Here is an 18,311-nt window from a genome sequence, read left to right as displayed (position 1 = left end):
TGGCTGTGAACATGTAAGAACTGCTTGTACAAATATTCTGGCGTTAGTCGCATTAATCCCACGAGCTTCCAAGAGAAAATCCTCATCCCCCCCAACACACACACACACACACTCAGTGTGTGTGCAACTGAAACCATCCAGGCATACTAATGAGGTAAAGATAACCAACAGTGGCATGCACAAGCTTTTGTTCACTATCCAACTTATTGCATTTAAAAGATTAAATAAAGATAATAATCTGTTCCTTATTTATTACTCTGTGATCTGCCTGACTCGTTTAAAAGGCTTTCAACAAGAACTCGTGAAAGTGTTCAGTTAAATGCTGAACATATCTATGTTAAAGCAGATTAATATTCGTGTGACCTCTTCTCACACCTTTCTTTATTATAATGATCAGCGATTCATGGAACCAGTTCTGTGAACTTTTATTTTTTACGGATAGAACTGAAAGAACTCTGACATTATCAAACAACGGGGGAGGACACACTCATATGTTTCTAGGGCATATTAGTCTGGATACCTGCCTAATTGCCTTCCTGGTCCTTATATCAGTTGTGTATAATAATTGCAAACGCACCATTAGTTTGAGTACAAAGCGCCCTCTTGAGTTCAGAAGTGGGAACTGTCGTGTTTGGAAAACGAGACAGGGTTTCAGACGCGTCTCCGTTAATTCAGTCAAACTGCCTCCTTTATTCAAATGGGGTAATCATGTTGATGAAGACTTTCACTCAGGTGTGCTGAACCATGGGGTCGTCTACAAAAGGGGGCTGCAAACGGCAGCTCCAAAGTCATGTGTGTAGTCATGTAGTTTTCTGAATGCTTTTATGAAAAACAGAGGAGCAATGGTAAGGCTTTTAAAGGTAGTTTGTTTTTTGGTTTCAAACTATGCTCCGTAATTTTAAATGTTCTGTGTATCTTTTTTTCTTCACTTTCTGGAGAAGACTCACTCAGCTGGTATCGTTCTACAAAATAAAGAGTTGTATTTCCAAAATCTAAAAACGTAAATAAATTCTACTTCCGTAGCTTTCAAAACTAAATGTTTGATTTAGTTCATATTTTTGTCAAATTTATTTCTGTGACATTTTAGCACAAACCCAGCGCCGTTTTGCACTGAGTGTGCGTCGATTCTCTCCAGGTACTCCAGCTTCCTCCCGCTGTCCAAAAACATAAATATAAGGTATGCATGAGTAGTGTGTCGGTATGTCTGGGGTGTACATTATTTCATGCATAATCCATATTTTAAAACTAAAAACTCAATACATTTTGGTTTTAATAATTTCATCATGGGATAAGTTCTGTTTTTTTTTATTATTATTTTGTTTGTTTTTTTCCTCAGAGTGTATAAATTCTCTCTGCTGCCCTTCTGATAATCTAGTAAGACTGCATCGTTAAGAAACACATGCTGCTGTAAATTCCTTTAATGTAAGAAAACAAAGAAAAAAAACAACAAACAAAAAAGAAATGTCTTTTTGCTACCATTTAGATTCAAATGTCTCTGGGGACATCTACCGGAGGAGCCGGGTACTGCAGCTCTTTATGGTTTAAAAAAATGGTTTAAAAAAGACTTCAGGATCTTCGTTAAGTGTTGTAAAACTGGTCGGTCTGCAATTTAAGCAATGCATTTTTTTCACTTTGCATCTTATATTGGACAGAAAAATAACAAAAAGGAACTGAAGATTTTTGTGAGTGCTTCTTAAGCATGAAGCACTCCCAGGTGCTGCGTCTTGATTTGATACCTTTGGATACATATCATTCCAGATCAGGTTCTGTTCATTAAAAGAAAAGAAAGGGAAAAAAAACAGAACACAAAACAGAGAAGACTGTTACTTTTGCTCATTTTGTACTGCATTTTTTTAAATTATTATTTCAGTTTATCAAACAAATTTTAAAAGTAACCACTCAAAATAATATGTTTCATTGAAAGTGTTTAAGCAATAATAAACATTTTAAGTAATCAAATAATCTGAATTGATGATTCATTTGACTGTAATGCTTGACATGTGAGTGGACTTGGTTTAGTTTTGAACCTCTAATATTTTATGATGGCCACAATGTTCATTCATATGCGTTTATTTCATGTTGGTCCAGTCTGCTGCAGCGCGCTTCACAGAGGTGCTGCTGCTGCTGCTGCTCTGCGCCGCGCATCTGCGCACGGAGCTGCCGGAGAAAAACTAAAGAAAAGGAGGCATTCTGGTAGATTTCATCACAGTAGCGTGTGGAGACTTTTATTTGTCTGGAAGTGTTGGGTTTTACTCCTGGACCAGAGCGCCAGCTAAACGCCGTTGTAAAAGGGACTTATTGCGGAGTTTGTTGTTCGTGCGCTTTTGCCTCATCAGCTGTTTAATGGATGCCGATGGATTAGTTTAGAGAACTGGGTGAAGAGAAGGGGTGGTTGAGTGTTTTGAAAGAAACTTGCAGTTCACAAGCTGCTGAGTGCAAAGGAGCTTCGGCACTGCGGAACGGCGGCTGCTGGAGAAGTGGAGCGGGATTTTCTGACTGTTTTTCTTGGATCGTATTGGGCTTTATTGTGGAGATTTTCCAACTCACCCGACGCAGCTTCCTACTGTCTCCCATCACCTTTAGCGCGGGGACGATGTTGATGAAGGAGTACCGCATCTGCATGCCTCTGACAGTGGAGGAGGTAGGGGAAGTTTCCTTTCATTCTCGCTGTTGTGCATCCTGCTCTTTCTGCTGGGTTTCACTGTTTCACTGCATATCTGTGCTGAAAAACCACGCAGCTGCAGATCTGTTCCCTGGTGGGTAGTTCTATCTGTTGTATTGTATTGTTGTAAAGTTGCCAGCTATGCGTTTTTTTTTTCATTTATTTATTTATTTATTTTTTCGTATTTTGCAGCAGAGCAGTGTTACAATTGAGTTGCAATCAGGTAGTAGTCGCGGGGTGGCGCTATTGCTGCTTTTCAGTTTATAATTCAGCATTTGAATAAGCTGCTATCTATCTATCTATCTATCTATCTATCTATCTATCTATCTATCTATCTATCTATCTATCTATCTATCTATCTATCTATCTATCTATCTATCGGACACCCCTGTGTGAAGCAACAAAACAATACCTCACTCAGGAAGTCATCTGTATTAATCTGCTGCTATTACTAAACTGAGGTGTTGCCCTGTGTCATCAGCTCTCTCACTCTGACATAACGCAGCCCTCAGCATGCCTCTCCAGGTTGTTTGACCTCCATTTGCACCTTGGTTCATGTGACTTGAGCAGCGAGTGTGATGCTGAGTGGTTTCAGGTTAGAAATGGCTGAGTGTCCGTTTCCAGTCTCACGTCGCTAATGGTCTCCTTTAACACCCGGCCTTGCTACGACCATTAATCAAACATTAACATGTTTCAATGTAATTTAATGTGATTTTATGGTATAAAAAAAACCAACAAAAAAAAACAATTAAACTTTTCTCAAAAGTTAAAATTGTAAAGACAGCGAGGCTGGGTCAGTCTCCTGTAGCTCTGGCCGTATGTTTGTGGTCCAACTAAATCTTTAGTGTTTTCAAGCTTGTCCTGCATTTAGCCCATCTATCCTCCATCTTACATCTTGAACAAAAGCATCCCCACATCATGACGGTGCCACCATCTTATTTTTCACTAAAAAGATGGTGAATAGGGTGTTGTTGTTGTTTTCTGTCAGAGATGTACATTTTTGTCTCAACTGATGAGAGTTTCTTTTCCCACATGTGCTGTGTGCTTTTAGGTGCCTTGTAAAGCGCAAATTCTGATTTGTGGCATGCAAGACTAATAGTTGTCCGGCAGACATGTTTCTGACAGCTGTGGCTCTCGCTCCTCCACACCGTTTCCACTGATTGTTTCTGTAATTATGGGCTCCTCTCATGGCTATTTCTAAGTGTGCTTGAAGTTTTGACATGCTGTTTCTATTTTCAGATGAGTGCTCTGTGAGATGTTCTAATATATTTGAATATTGTTTTATGGCCCAATTCTTTTTTTTTTTTTGTTACTATTTTTTTTTTTGTCTTCATCTGTCCGCTGTTTTCCTTGGTTTTCACCAAAATTTGAGAACCTTCATAGAACAGCTGTGTTATATACTGAGAATAAGTTACACATACTGGGTTTTATTTATTTAGGGGTTTCAGAGTCAAAGGGGAATAATGGAAGTGCGTGTCATGCTTTTATAAGCAAAAAAGAAGAAAACCCTTTCTAAGATTTGTCTTGTTTTAGACAATAAAATTTGATAAACATGCATCGAGCTTCACGGTTGTAAGAGCTGAAGTGTTTTTAGCGTTTAAATTTATGGCCACTGTGTTTCCGTCAGTCGGGATGCAAGCAGGCTTTATGTATGAAATCAGTGATTTAGAAAGTAAAATTAAAGCACACACCTGGTCGTATTAGGATAATCTACAGCGAGTATCGCCTTCCACATTTCCTGTTATACTTTCTAATGATTTATGATATTAATGTATTTTGGGATATTTTGGAAACACTGGGTTTTTTGATAAGATTGACTGCAGATGGTTAAGTCCAACTTAATAGATGGCAAAATTAGGGAGTGTTAATGAAAATTTGACGCAAAGGTTTGCAAAGTTTAGCATGCCATACATCACCCTGACAGAGCTGGTAGAACGAGGGAGGATAAAACTAGATTGATCCCCAGATGCTTTTAACTAGACAGTTTACCAGCTTCCTCTAAAGGTCTATTGATCCTGGATCCCTTTTTTTGTGTTTTCTAGGAGCTTCATGTTTCTAATTACCAGCATGCTCCTTCATCACCTCTTGTCTTGAGGCAGATTGTGTCCCATCTTCGCTCCACTAGTGATGAAACACACGGCAACACTCCACAGCCTGACGAAAACAGTTACATCTGTTGTTGTAATAACCATAATGCTGGTCAAATGAATCTATTAATCTGTCAGTGACTTGGCAAATGAACATTTATGATCTATTAGCAGCAGATACGCCGCTGCTTGCACACACAGACGAGCGGACAGTCGTTGTCCCGTCACGCAAACACACTCTCGGAGTGTGCACCTGTGGGGATTTGTATCAACTCTTAACACACAAGGAAACTGCTAAGCTATAATGAGACTTCTGTGTGTTTTTCTAAGTGGCTTTAAATGTAAACCTTGAGGGCAAATAGATAAATGTATAGGTCCTTTGCAATTTAATCCGAAGAAATTGCTTATCATTGTAGAGTCACCTTGATTGGTTCAAATTACATAAAGCACAGCTTGGTGCTGATGCAGAAATTGAATAGATGACAAAACACATCACCACAATCGCCTGAGGCTGTATTTTTGTTTGAGTTCATTTAAGGTTTCGGTGTTGTTCTTATACTGCTTTCCTTGCGAACACAGTGCATTCTTAAGATTCACCAGTCAGATTCTCCTCCAGAGGCTCCTTTTTCAAAAAACCTCTAACAACATGACAAGACAGCAAAAGAGCTTCACCTGCTGCAGACATCAATAGTCTTCATCATTAAACTGCCAGAGGCGGTGAAAGTGAAGTGCTGCAGAGAAAAAAAAAAAAAAGAAAAACACGGCAGAAAGCTCCTGTCGTGACACCCAGAGCTGTATTCTGCAGCCCAGATGTTTCCTTTTGATTGTGCCAGTGGTTTGGAGATTTATGAGGCTACTTCATGCATTACCTCACTCTGTCAGCAGAAAATGAATTATGAGTGTTTCATGTTGAACGGTCACAAAGTACTCCGTAAGCTCTTCCTTGGCTATGATTTAAGCTCTCCGTTTGATGCTGGTAATAGCAGATGTTACCTCATTAAAACTGCTGATACTGATGACCAGTTGACACCGAGTTGCTCTTTTGATCTTGAATTCAAAAGAATGTGAGAAATTAGTGACAAATTAAAGGTTGGATTTTTGTTTTACATTTCATTTCAGTGGAAGGTAAAGGCTATGGGGACAAATACAGTAAATCAGCATTGATGTCACAACATCAATGCTGAATGCAGCATTGCACCAAAATGTAACTTATAACAGGTTTCTCATTGTGGTGCATCATCTTTATGAAACAACAGAGGGTCTTATAGTAACACCATCAAGGAGAAAACTTATACCTGAATGGAGAGATCATGCAAACTCCTAACAAAGTTAAACAGCCCAATGTGGTACTTTAGAAGGTGTTTATTTAAAAGGCCAAGCAAGACATCACACTCGAGTAAATTTAGATTTTTATCAACAGCAATAAAACATGAGATTCACATATTTAACCAGGAAAAAAAAAGACAGCAATGTGATAAGATAATGAAGTTTAGCAGCTAAAGGCAAGACAAGAAGACACACTCTCCGGGAGGAAGCAGTTTTGGTTTTAGATATTCAGCATGAACAGGAGGGGGGGTGGATTAGTAAAGCAGTCCCATGCAGAGTTCAAATTATTACCTTCTAGAGACTCTCCTAAATTGTCCAGCGTGAGGTCACTGCATGCACACAGCACAGAGAAATGCTACAAACAGTTGTTTGGTCTTACCTTCTTACAGATTTGGCATTGCTTCAGAGTTTCTGCTTAAACTAAACCAGCTGAAATTTAGTTATCTTCGTTTTAGTGACAAAACGTTCCAGTTTACACAAATCTCTCTGCAAGCGCTGAGGCTTATAAAACGCTTATACAATGTGTTCTTAATTGTCTTAGAAAAGGTGGATTGTTTGATGTTTCCTGCTCTCGCTTCCTCTGATTTTTGCGGGGAAGCAGCAGCCAGTTTCTGGCCTCGTGAGACAGACTGGGGGAGTCCCCGGTGTGAGGATAATTGAAACGCTGGTGTTGTCCTCAAATTGTGCTTCAACACTTCGCCTCAGTTTATGGTGACTCTATTAAAGGCAATTTTCTGCACATTTCCTGAGAAGATTTCTTGCTGAGAAGATTTCTTTCACGGTTATCTCTCATATGAAACATTATTCCAAGTCCTTCCTTGTATAAAATTGCCAAAGCTGTGTTTGATCACTGCTGGCCTCACTAATATTTATGGTAAGAGCTTTATGTCATTTAGAGCGTCTTCTCTGAAATGACACTTGCACTTTGTCTCTGGACCTCTGGGTGCAGCAGATAAACTCCTGCCCCCCCATGTTCCTCCAAGGTTAATCGGGTACAAACACACATATTAATGGTTAATATCTGCCTGTGTAAGGTATGCAAATATATTTAGTTTTATCACCACTACTTTCCTGTTAAACATTTCTACTGCATAGATTTTTTTTTTTAAATCATCGATGAAAATATGTTCCATACTTTATTGCCATCTGGAGGTTTATCTGACCTTGTTGACAAATGGAATAAAAAGGCTATAAAAGGTTTTAATGAATTGTAGTGAGTTAGAAGATATTTCATAATGGGGTTAGTGATGACAAGAATTAATAGTTATTGGTTATTTTTTATATATACATATTTACTGTTTTTCAGAGCTTTTGGCTTCCCATAAATTTCTCAGCATTTTGGATAAACATTTATGCAATCTGTTGACCTCAATGCTGGATTCACTCAACAATTAACAATAATTAATTGTTATTATTATACTATCAAATAAAACAAAATGGGGAAAGTATGCTTGTTTGAAATGTGCAGAGGAAACAAAAAAAAAAGAGTGGGTTGCCACGGTAACATCCTAAGAAACAGTGACAACGTAAAAAGGCGTACAGGACAAGCAAGTCAGAAATGACTTTCCTTTGCAGCAACATTTATTATCTGGCAGACACAGAGGGTCAAAATGTTTCTATTTATAGTCAGCACTAAATTAAGAGCTGTCAGGCCTGTGTAGTTTGTCAGGTGGAGCACTGACAAGTAAGATGAATAATCAGGACTCAGTGAGAGTCCATGATTGTGTTTGCATAGTGTATGTGTATGTGGCTGGGCCCGGAGGAAACTGGTTGTTGACAGGAACTCTGCGCTTTGAGTGCATGCTTATTAATTTATGGGCATGCAGTCAATAGAAGGCAGACGCCAAGTGCGAGGTAAGGTAGGAAAAATAACAAAGAAACATTTATTATTAGGACAAAATGACAGAGACAAGGAGAAAACAAACCCAGCGAACTCCAGCTGGTTCATGAACTCAATTCAAGTCGTATCGATTCACACTGAGAAAAAACTCAAAGGAATTTGTAATACTGTAGTTGGTTTAGAGTTAATAACCAAATATTCCTGTGCTAAGGTTTTGCAATGAAAAATAAACATCTAATTGACTTGTTGGGATAGAGAAGGACAGAGTGAGAGCTTGATGTGTTTTTCTATAATCTACTGAAAGTTTACACCTAGAAAAATGAGATTAATCTGTGCCAGAGCGAGGTCGCTCAGAACTGTTTTATAAGAGTTGGATGGCCTACACAGCTGTGAAAACAGCAATCAGTGGAAATAGTATGTGATATAAAATATTAACACAGTAATACTAGTAATATTCTGAAAATATCACATAATTTATCTAAAATTTATTTTAAAAAAAATGTAACTGAGCAGGTTAATAGGTGTTGATATAAAAGTGGAATAAAGAGAATTGATCTGGATCTATAATTGATTCTTTAGCCTTTTGGTTTGTTGTGCTAAGCGTTGACTTATTAAAAACAGATGTTTTTTATATATTTAATGTTGTTATTGTTATTCTTTTACTTCTTGATACCTCAAAAACTCAATCTACATGCACACTTTCTATTTTTTCTTTCATCTGAAAAAATACAAACGCATCCGACCTCAAATCAAAATAATATTTGACGTCACCTGTCCCTACGTTAAATCTGTAGAAGTGTAAATCTACACAGGACTCTATGAATCCTCCATCGGTTAGCTGTCTAAATGAGAGTTTTTCCTATCTTCTTAACTTCATCTACTGCTAACATCCAGTCCATCCAGGAGGAAGCAATGGCTGCTGAGAACAGAAGCTGTGCCGATACACTCGGTCTGCCGTCAGGGTTGTGGGACAGAAGTAAGAAGAGGAGAGCAGCTGGGCATGCAGGACCATAATGTGATCACAGAGTATCAGGACTATTTGTGTACACTGCTGATGGATTAAGTCTGTGATCAGAGCGTCCATATGATAATGTGGTCACATGCATTAGTCGTTTGCTATTTTCTAAATTAAATGCACTCTCGGGAGGAAGATGATAAAAATAAACTGCAGTGACATTTATAAAACCATAAATGCCACTGCACCAAATCGTTCTTTGACGTAGCATTTTGAAATGTATTTCTCTCTCAGTGCAACCGCGTTTTGTGTTTGCCATGTTCATTTGCGCTGCTAAAGTGAACCTATTTGTTTGTAAAAAAAGTAAAATACCAGCAGATTTTCTCCTTCTTTGCATGCTGCATACTGTCATTCATAACACGTTTGCATATAGTACGTCAATATTCTATTGATCGAATCTCTAAGCGAAAGAGTTAATATTAAGTTATTAAAGCAGGAGAAAACCTTATCCTGTGTTGTTTGCATAAGATTTCTATGAACTGTACTGAATGATATTCAGAGCTGAATAATAAATGAGCCACAGCAAAAAAAAAAAAAAAAAGGTTCACATGCTAATTTTAGCCGAGGACAAACAGAAATTGTGGCATATGAAGGTTAGTTGAGTTTGAATACTTTAATAAAAGTAAAGTGACTATGTATCACTTAAAGCCTGTTTAAAAGACAGAAAATCTCTTAATCAAAACATCTGTACGTTTTTTTTTTTTTTATCTTCTTTATACTTTTCCACTTTACACACACTTCACTTCCTCCCTCTGGCTCATGTTCCACAGCTAGCCAATCAGAAACTCAAGTATGTGAGCCAAAAGTAAAAACCAGAAAAATACACAGATTGAACAGATAACTGCTTTAAAAATTCCAATCAGTTTAAATATCTGTTCAAAAATTTGTTGAAACACAGTAAATGAAATTTACTACAAAAATTGAAACGTTTATTATTGTTTTGTCCTTCTTTGAGCTAGCAGGTGTAATTTTGATGCCTTCCATGACCCTTTTTCTGCTTTTCTCCCCATTTTGGCCGGTCCATTTTTACTTCCTGAGCCAGATGTAGGCTTGTTAATTTTTTAACTTCAATAAAGTCTGGTATGCAACATGGGGAAATCTTCCCCCTTCTCATAGTTCAACTCTGCAACACTACCGCTTGTCAGCCAGCCCCACCACTCTGTTGTAAGAACATGGCATCTTTTTCCCTTGTTTTCTTGACAGAATAATTATTTTTAAATGCAAAGATTGCGTAAAATCTGTTATTCATAGGCAATGATAGTTTTACTACATTAGTCTCTCAATACATAAAAGCAAGTGAAACGTTTGGTTTAAAAATAAAAAAATAAAAAACATTTGATAAAGGTAAATGGTTCTTGTATGATGAGAAAAGGGATTCATCTTAAACCTTTCAAAGTGCAGGAAATAGCTGACACTTCGTCTGAAAGGCACAGCAATCATTGTCTGAATTCACACTAATGCAGGCTCTAATCTCTCTGACGCTCTCATTCTGAGGGGGTGGGGAGCGCATTTGTGTGGCGCTAATTAATTTCCTTCCTCAAATCAAAGCAAGCGATGCGACCGATTCAGTCAACGACCAACGTAATTATCGTTTGATCCTTTGAAAGCCTTTCAAAGAGCATCGAGGTGACACCGCTGACACAAAACCAGCCAGCTTCTCCAAAATAATAATTAGCTCAATGCAATTAAATTCCCCAACTTTCACTTTACAGACGTCATCTATGAAACCAAACGGCTCTGGTCTCACTGAGCTGTGGCACACTCAGCTTACTGACTACGGCACAGACATGCACTGTGAAACAAATTGATGTTTGAACTCATCCAAATATGCGCATATTATCTCATCTCGTGGCGTATCAGGTGAATGTGTCTTTGGTAGCCATGGGAACATTTCCAGCACGCAGGTAAAGAGAAATCTCTTAGGTGGTGAAAATCACTGCATTGGTCAAGGTTTGTGTGTAGCGCAGAACCGATGATACGATTTTTCAATTCGAATTAAAGTGGTTTTATTTTTGATCATTTATGATGTGTTTAGTTAGTCCTGAAAATCTGCTGAACAGCTGTTGAATCTGGGGCAGCGCCTCTGTCGCTAGAAAGTTCACATTTGGCAGAGAAATCTCGTGGAAAACACCAGATGCTCCACGTTCGTGTGCTGACGGCGACTTTGCAACTCGTGGAATGTTTGTGTGTCTGGAAATCATACAGAACTAATAATAAAATACACTTTTCCTGTTTCTACAGCTTAGTAAACCAAGGTTGGTATTAATGCACACTAAGAACCATTATATCCTGTTTCCACATCAAGAACCAGATTTACAGATTCGTTGTGCGGTTTTCTGAAAAAAAAGAAATGTGTTTAGATTTGTGGTGATTATTTCACCACACAAAGCAGTATATAACATTTATTCCCTCTGTTTTAGCTGTGGTATTTTATATTTCTATAATGAATGAGGAAGAGGTATTTTTTATTGTTCTTCGTTTTGCAGTTTTACCAAAACCTGAAGTGAAACCAAAGATGTTACTAGAAACACACGCCACAGCTGGGGAAAAATAAAAATAAAATAAATAAGAAGGGATTTTGTATTGTTCATAGTGTTATTTCTAAAAACAAGACAATTAGTATTTAAAAAAATTAAAAAAGAATATATAATACACATCCAGCTTGTACATACTGTAACAACAAATTTGAAAACATGGGGAAGATTTCTATGACGCACCTTGCTGTGAGCTCCTATTTTCCTGGATTTCTGCAACTATGAGAGTTACTGATTCATAAGGACAAATGTGTTTCTATTCCACTAAACAGAAAAAGAAACATTTTTGCTTCTGTACATAGGTAAGTAAAGTTTTTTCTTCTAAAACATCACCTGTGATAAAGACGCTTTCCTTAGAAAAGCTGATGCTCTCTCAGTATAAGTAAAAAGCAATAAATGTGCCTTCTTATGAGAGCTAAGACCTTCATATGTATTCTGGAGACGTTTATGGTACAGATTTCAAAAGATTAACGCCTCACATGCACCTTTTTTCTTTCAAATAATATTAAATCAACAACTCTCGCTTGGTATTTCTGGTAACATGACCTGCAGGTGTGTAGAGGAATGAATTATCCCTTTTTCTCATCTCCTGCCATTAACATATGCAGTTGTTGGTTTACCAGCATGTAAATCTTGTGTTTTTCTGTTTTTAAGTTATGAAAAAAGAGTTTATGTTTCTGTGTTATCGTAAACTAAAACGAACCGTGAAACGGAGTCACCTTGCTTCTCACTCCCTATGTCCTGCAGTTTCACACTCAAACATGATGTGCTGCTGTCCTCACAAAATATCAGCAGCTGACTGCCTGTGAGTGAACGTGAGTGAGAAAGAGAGAGTGAGAGGAGGCTGTAAAACCATTCTGCAGCTGTTGTGACATTAGCTCACTGTACACTACAGACTCTTCCCTGAGCATGTGTCTCCTCTGTCTAAGCCTACAAAATTATATTTCTGCAGCTAGCACTGGAAGCACTGGGAGAAGGCAGAGGAGCTCCATTTATTCACAGATTATCTGCCAGACAGTTATTAGCAAATATGTAATAAACAACAGGGCAGTGTTATGGGGCAGCCTCTTTGTGGCTTTTCCAGGCAAGTACAAGATGCAAGAAGTAGGAATGTTAAATGTAAGGAAAAAACAAAACATGAAAGAGAGACAAAAGCAGGAATAAATCAAAAGGTCTTAAACCCTGTGAGAAAATGAAGCTGCGCTGCGAGGTTGTAACAGCTAATTTCTATCAAAGCACAGTGTGTGGAAATGTTGGACTAAATAATTCAGTTTAATCTAGTTTAATGATTTCATATGAAATCCCCAAAAATACCATCTTAATGCACTTTACAAAAAAAAAAAATAAACATGTATCTAAATTCTAAGTCAGTTACTTGTATATAATTTCCAAATTTATGAAAACTTGAGGCTAAACGAATTTCTTTCTCAACATGAAACTTAATTTATTCTTTAATAATCTGTGTCGATTCTGCATGAATTACCCAGAAATACAAGCTTGGAACATCTATAGCAGTACTCTCGACAACTGGAAGTAGCAACAATTGTCAACAAAAAATAAATAAATCAGCAGGATTTTTGTTGGACCCAGCTTCCTCCTCGGCCAAAAGTGTCTATTTCACACTCAGGAATGAGGAAGCTCTTGCCTGCAGGAACCTGAGTCCGTCTGGTGAAATCACGTTTTCACTGCATGTTTAGAACAAACCGACTGAGAGTCATGATGGGACGCCACTGGAGATTAAACAATCTGAGCTCCGTACTTCTCCTGCTTTTCTTTGGGACACATTTCGTCGGTGCTGCAGGTAAGTAACCAGCATAAAGCTGATTGACTTATTTACCTTTTTAATGTTAATTTTCACTTTTTAACACTTTTTCTGCAGGAGGTCATCAACTTTGTTTTACCTATGGATGCTTTGACTCAAATGACACACAGCTCTATGTGACATTGGACGACGATGAATTGTATTATGCAGATTTTAAAAACAACGCCAGTGTCTTTGACGACAAAATAATAAGTAGTGTCCGATCTAAATATGCATACAAATACGGAGAAATATGCCAACGTGTGTGTTTAAAAGATATACATCAATGGAAACCAGACCCAGATGTTAGAAGGGCTAAAGGTGGGTAAAGCTCAATTTTAAGTTTTCTAGCCGTCATAAATCAAGCTTGTAAGAAATAACTTCCCAATTTATTTTTTAGATCCACCAGAAGTGATTATTTACACCAAAGACGAAGTGATTGAAGATGTAGAGAACAGTCTTGTGTGTTTTGCCAACAACTTTTTCCCGCCTGCCATCGACATCAGGTGGACCAAGAATGACAAAGAGGTGGCAGTGGAAGATCCCTTCATCAAAACTACTTCCAACTCTGACGGGACGTTTCATGTTTTCTCCTACCTGAACTTTGTTCCAAAGCAAGGAGACATTTACAGCTGCACTGTGGAACATGAAGCCCTGGAGGAACCCAAGACCAGGGTTTGGGGTGAGAAAGTCTTTTTTTCTATAGCTTCAAGACTTAAATTGTCTCTACTGGTGTTGTAGCTTGAATTTCAAATATTTTTTTCCCCTGTTCTCTTTTTCTTTAGATGTTGAAACAGAGGAGATGAGTGTGGGTCCAACCGTCTTCTGTGCACTTGGTCTGATTCTTGGGCTTCTTGGAACTGCTGCAGGAACTTTCTTTTTAGTGAAAGGAAACCAGTATTGTGTAACAGTGTAGGTACTGTCAGGCTTTGCAAACAGGTTTTTCATTTAGGATTCCTCTTTTTAAAATCACTTGGGACCTTTTGCTGTTTGCAACTAATGTTCTCTGAGTCATTGTTAATTCATATGAAATTAGGTGTTATTAAAGTTCTTTTTTTTTTTCATTTTTATAGCTTTAGGTTGAAAAGAAATTGTTTAATAAGTGTATGTACTGTAAAATATTGGTGTGTGTGTCGAACGTGTTTTTAAACTGAGTGGCCAGTACGCTAAAGTTGTACCTTTGATGCATTAAATTCATTTTTCAGTGTGTAACCACTTGTGTAAATGTTGCCATGCCTGAGTAATTTGGGATTAAACTAATACAATATTCTTATTTTTTTCTAAATCATCACTGCCTAATGAAAACATAATGCAAACTCTTGATCTTTTATTTAATAAAATCTATCATTTTGATGGCTAACACAAACAAGTCATACTGAAAACCTGGAAATCTTAAACTAAAAAGAGAAATACTAATTTCTCATCTTGGAAAATTTACAAATCTTTTGCTGGGTAATAAATGTTCTCACACTAATGAAAAAGAAACATTTAGTTCAAGAATATCACATTTACTCCCCTTGATACAATTTCTATCTTAAATCTTAAAAGCGTGTGCGCTGTTCTTTATAATTTCTTCCCAACATTGTGTTAGGTTTGATGAGTCTTAATTATCTTTTTCCTAGCAGATAAGTCTTATTACATATTGCTGGAGGGTGACATGTAGCTGTAATCAAACAAAGTCAAGTGAAACATACAATAAATGGCAGCCAAGAAAAGGAACAGATGTAAAGGAAGTAGGGTGTGAAACAGGAAGTTTGGTTCCAAACCATAAATAGAGGAACTCAAGATATGTTTCCATTGTTTTCTGTACATCCCCCCAAGAACCTTTGACCTCAGATGTAAGAAAGTGATCACAATGCAACAGATACTTCCTCATCATAGTACTTGTTTTACGTATATGGCTGCTATTTTTTATGAAGCACATGACTGCGACTGGTGTCAGCATAATTATCAAGAGATGCAGGATTCAAGAAGAGATGAAACACCAAAAAAGCTGAAATACTAACAAGCAAAAAAGTTTCATACTAACGGTTCAACAAAGGAAGCAGGACTTAAAACAGAAAAGAAATGGAAGTAAATTAAAACGGAGATAAAACTAATGGAAGCAAAAAACACAAAACATTAGCAAACTCATTAGGTATGACATTAACATGTTTCACTTCACAAAGGGATTTTAATAGACTGACGTAAAATTTAAAGTATTAGAAAGGCATTTTTGATTAAACTAAAGTTGGATATCCACTGATAGTATTTTTTTTCTCAAACTGACTGTCTGATTAGAAGATGTTATAATTATATATCTGTAATGTACAACAAAGTTGCAATTTATATATATATATATATATATATATATATATATATATATATGTGTGTGGGGGGGGGGGGTGTGCGTGGGTGTGTGCATGTGGCATAAGTGTGGCATTTGTAAAAGGCATAACTACATTTACTTCCTCTTAGCAGTGAAGCAGATGACCTCTGCACAGCAGTGAAGCTCTGCCCCCGTCGCGTTTTACTGCTGAGGAAACATGAACGCTTACAATTTTCTGTTTGCTTTGTTTGTATGCCTTGGAAATCCAGGTGAGTTTGAATAATTTAACCTTTCTGTGTTTATTTAAAGGCTTGGCGTAATAATTAATTTAAAAAGTATTAAAAATGATTTCTCTCATTTCTCTGCAGTTTTTTCAGAGGAAGATTTTTACCAAATCAAAGCATGTTGTTCATTCAGTGGTCCAAACTTTGACAGTATTGAATACATCCTTACAGCCAGTTTTAACAAGCAAAAGATGATGGAGTACAACAGCACAAGAGGAAACTGGATTGGATTTACAAATTATGCAATTGTGGCTTCACAGTTCTGGAACAAAGACCCTTTGGATCGCCTTGAAAGAGCAACGGAAATGAGGCTAATGTGTTACGAGAACCAAGAATACATACAAGCCATCAGTAAGAGCAATTCTTTTTAACAATATGAAGCTCAGTTTTACTTTATATACCAATATGGGGCTGAGACTGTGATGTTATGTATCCCCATTTAACGGCAATGTACAAAGGAACAAATATGTTTATATTTCTACATGACATCAAGTAAAAAAAATATTCATAATGGATTCATTAACTTTTGTGTCAATTTCTGTGTAGATTTTTAAGAAAATGTTTCTATGTTCACAATGACTTGGCTATGATATTATGCACTACATTGAACACTATAGAAAAGTAAAAGTTAAGGTCTAATGTGAAAGAAATCGTAAATAATAACCCGTTTTCTCTAGGAAATCTGTCGACAACGCCCACCATGAGGCTAAAATCAGTGAAACAGCCAGACGGTCGACATCCAGCCATGCTTGTGTGCAGTGCCTATAACTTTTACCCAAAGCAAATTAAAATAACCTGGCTGCGAAATGACCAAGAAGTGACTGAAGGGGTCAGTAGCACAGATGCCATCCCAGTTGGAGAATTGTACTACCAGTTTCATTCTTATCTTGAGTACACACCGACTTCAGGAGAAAAAATCAGCTGCATGGTTGAACACGTCACTCTGTCGGAGCCAAGGATCATTGTTTGGAGTAAGTTTGTTATTGTCATGCAGATACGGACATGGAAATAATTCAATATATGATGTTTACTCTCTCTTTCCCCCGTTTCAGACGACTCACTTCCTGAAGGAGAAAAAAATAAGATTATTGTTGGACTGTCTGGACTGATCCTTGGTTTGGTTATCTTTATCTCTGGATTTATTTACCACAAGAAAAAGTCTGCTGTATATAACTCTATCCGCCAAGGTAAGGAGATGTAAACACCTCAGAAAATCTAAACTACATAAAAACCTAAAATGTTACGGTACGTCTATTATTAATGAAATTTGTCTTTCCTTTAACAGAATGAGCTCTGATTCCTGTGGAGGTCATTCCTGGATTGCCTTTTAGTAGAACAAACAAAAACAAATAAAAAAAAACCCCTCAAGTCCTCCAAGATGCTCTACTTATGCAACCTGTGAATGTATCTGAGCCTTTTAATTCTAGGAAATAGTGCACAAATTTTATATTTCTTATAGTTATTGACAGACATTTGTTATTTGTGTGGTGCTTTTTTTACTTTTCTATAGCTGGACATGATTAAGACATTTTTTGTTTTTGTTTTTTTTCTGTATGACTTATTGAGCAGCACTGTAGCACATTTTGTACCACTACTGCCTTGCAGGAAACATTTGCTTGGTTCAATTCCTGCATGAAGTTTACTGGTTCTCACTTTCATGCTCCATCTTTCTCTCTCACTACAAAAGCTGTGGAAGATTATTTGCTCTCTAACTTTTCCATAGTTATGACAATTCACCCAGTGACCAATGGTCATAGTCACCTCATAGCTGGAGCCCTACATGGATAAAATGGATGGATGGAAATGTCTAGTATAGTCACCAGTACATCACTACTGTTATAAAAACTGCTTCTTAAAACTGCTTTCAAGCCAACAATGTAAAAAAATGTGAAGAAACTGTTTATCTGTTTAATCTCACAATAAATTATTGTGCAGAAAAGACTCCATGTGGCCAATGATCTAAACAACACTGTGATGATGCTTTGATGATCTGAGATATTGAGACAAGAATGACTCAAAAAAACAGACAAATCTATTTCAAAGAAATCATTAAATATTATCTACAAACTAAGAATGATTTAAAAACATAACTTGAATAAACTATAATACGCCAGACTACAAAAGCAAGTGTATTTTATCAAATCATGTTGACCTTATGGAATAATCAGACGTGTTGCACAATGCAGCACGTCATTGATAGACATCTCAAATTCATTCCCGCTGTGGTAGGAACGGATTGTTTTTTGTTCTCCTTTTGCGAGTTGAACCTGACGTAAATTCAAAAATGTCTCTAGAAATACAACATATAGTTGGGGAAAAAAAATTAAATATAGGCCTTTTGTTCTTAATAACTTAAAAACTTGTTTTATTTAGGCAAATACAAATACAAATCTGCCATAGCAAAACAATTCTTATTTGGAAAACAAAAAATAAATACATTTTCTTTAGCAATGA

The 18,311-nt window shown here is 37.1% G+C and overlaps 2 protein-coding genes across 3 annotated transcripts; both read left to right on the top strand.

The window, feature by feature from the left end:
* Positions 1-2,170: 2,170 nt before the first annotated feature.
* LOC148158015 (rano class II histocompatibility antigen, A beta chain-like) lies at positions 2,171-17,798 on the top strand. 2 transcript variants are annotated; one of them, XM_088008315.1, is made up of 6 exons: positions 2,174-2,641; positions 15,726-15,842; positions 15,942-16,208; positions 16,535-16,828; positions 16,910-17,044; positions 17,143-17,798. In XM_088008315.1, the coding sequence occupies exons 2-6, from the start codon at positions 15,791-15,793 to the stop codon at positions 17,145-17,147; spliced, it is 753 nt and encodes a 250-aa protein (XP_087864441.1). In that variant the 5' UTR covers positions 2,174-2,641; positions 15,726-15,790; the 3' UTR covers positions 17,148-17,798. The 2 variants fall into 2 exon arrangements, with proteins under 2 accessions (XP_087864440.1, XP_087864441.1); XM_088008314.1 differs by lacking the exon at positions 17,143-17,798 and having other exon boundaries at positions 2,171-2,641; positions 16,910-17,058.
* On the top strand, positions 13,008-14,538 carry LOC106903617 (H-2 class II histocompatibility antigen, A-U alpha chain-like). The gene is made up of 4 exons (XM_014967555.2): positions 13,008-13,265; positions 13,344-13,586; positions 13,666-13,947; positions 14,051-14,538. The coding sequence occupies exons 1-4, from the start codon at positions 13,154-13,156 to the stop codon at positions 14,179-14,181; spliced, it is 768 nt and encodes a 255-aa protein (XP_014823041.2). The 5' UTR covers positions 13,008-13,153; the 3' UTR covers positions 14,182-14,538.
* Positions 17,799-18,311: the final 513 nt, after the last annotated feature.

This window comes from Poecilia mexicana, unplaced genomic scaffold (assembly GCF_051168715.1).
Source record: "Poecilia mexicana isolate PSO_F unplaced genomic scaffold, ASM5116871v1 scaffold_8, whole genome shotgun sequence".
Classification (NCBI taxonomy): domain Eukaryota; kingdom Metazoa; phylum Chordata; class Actinopteri; order Cyprinodontiformes; family Poeciliidae; genus Poecilia; species Poecilia mexicana.
This window is presented reverse-complemented; position numbering and strand designations above follow the sequence as displayed.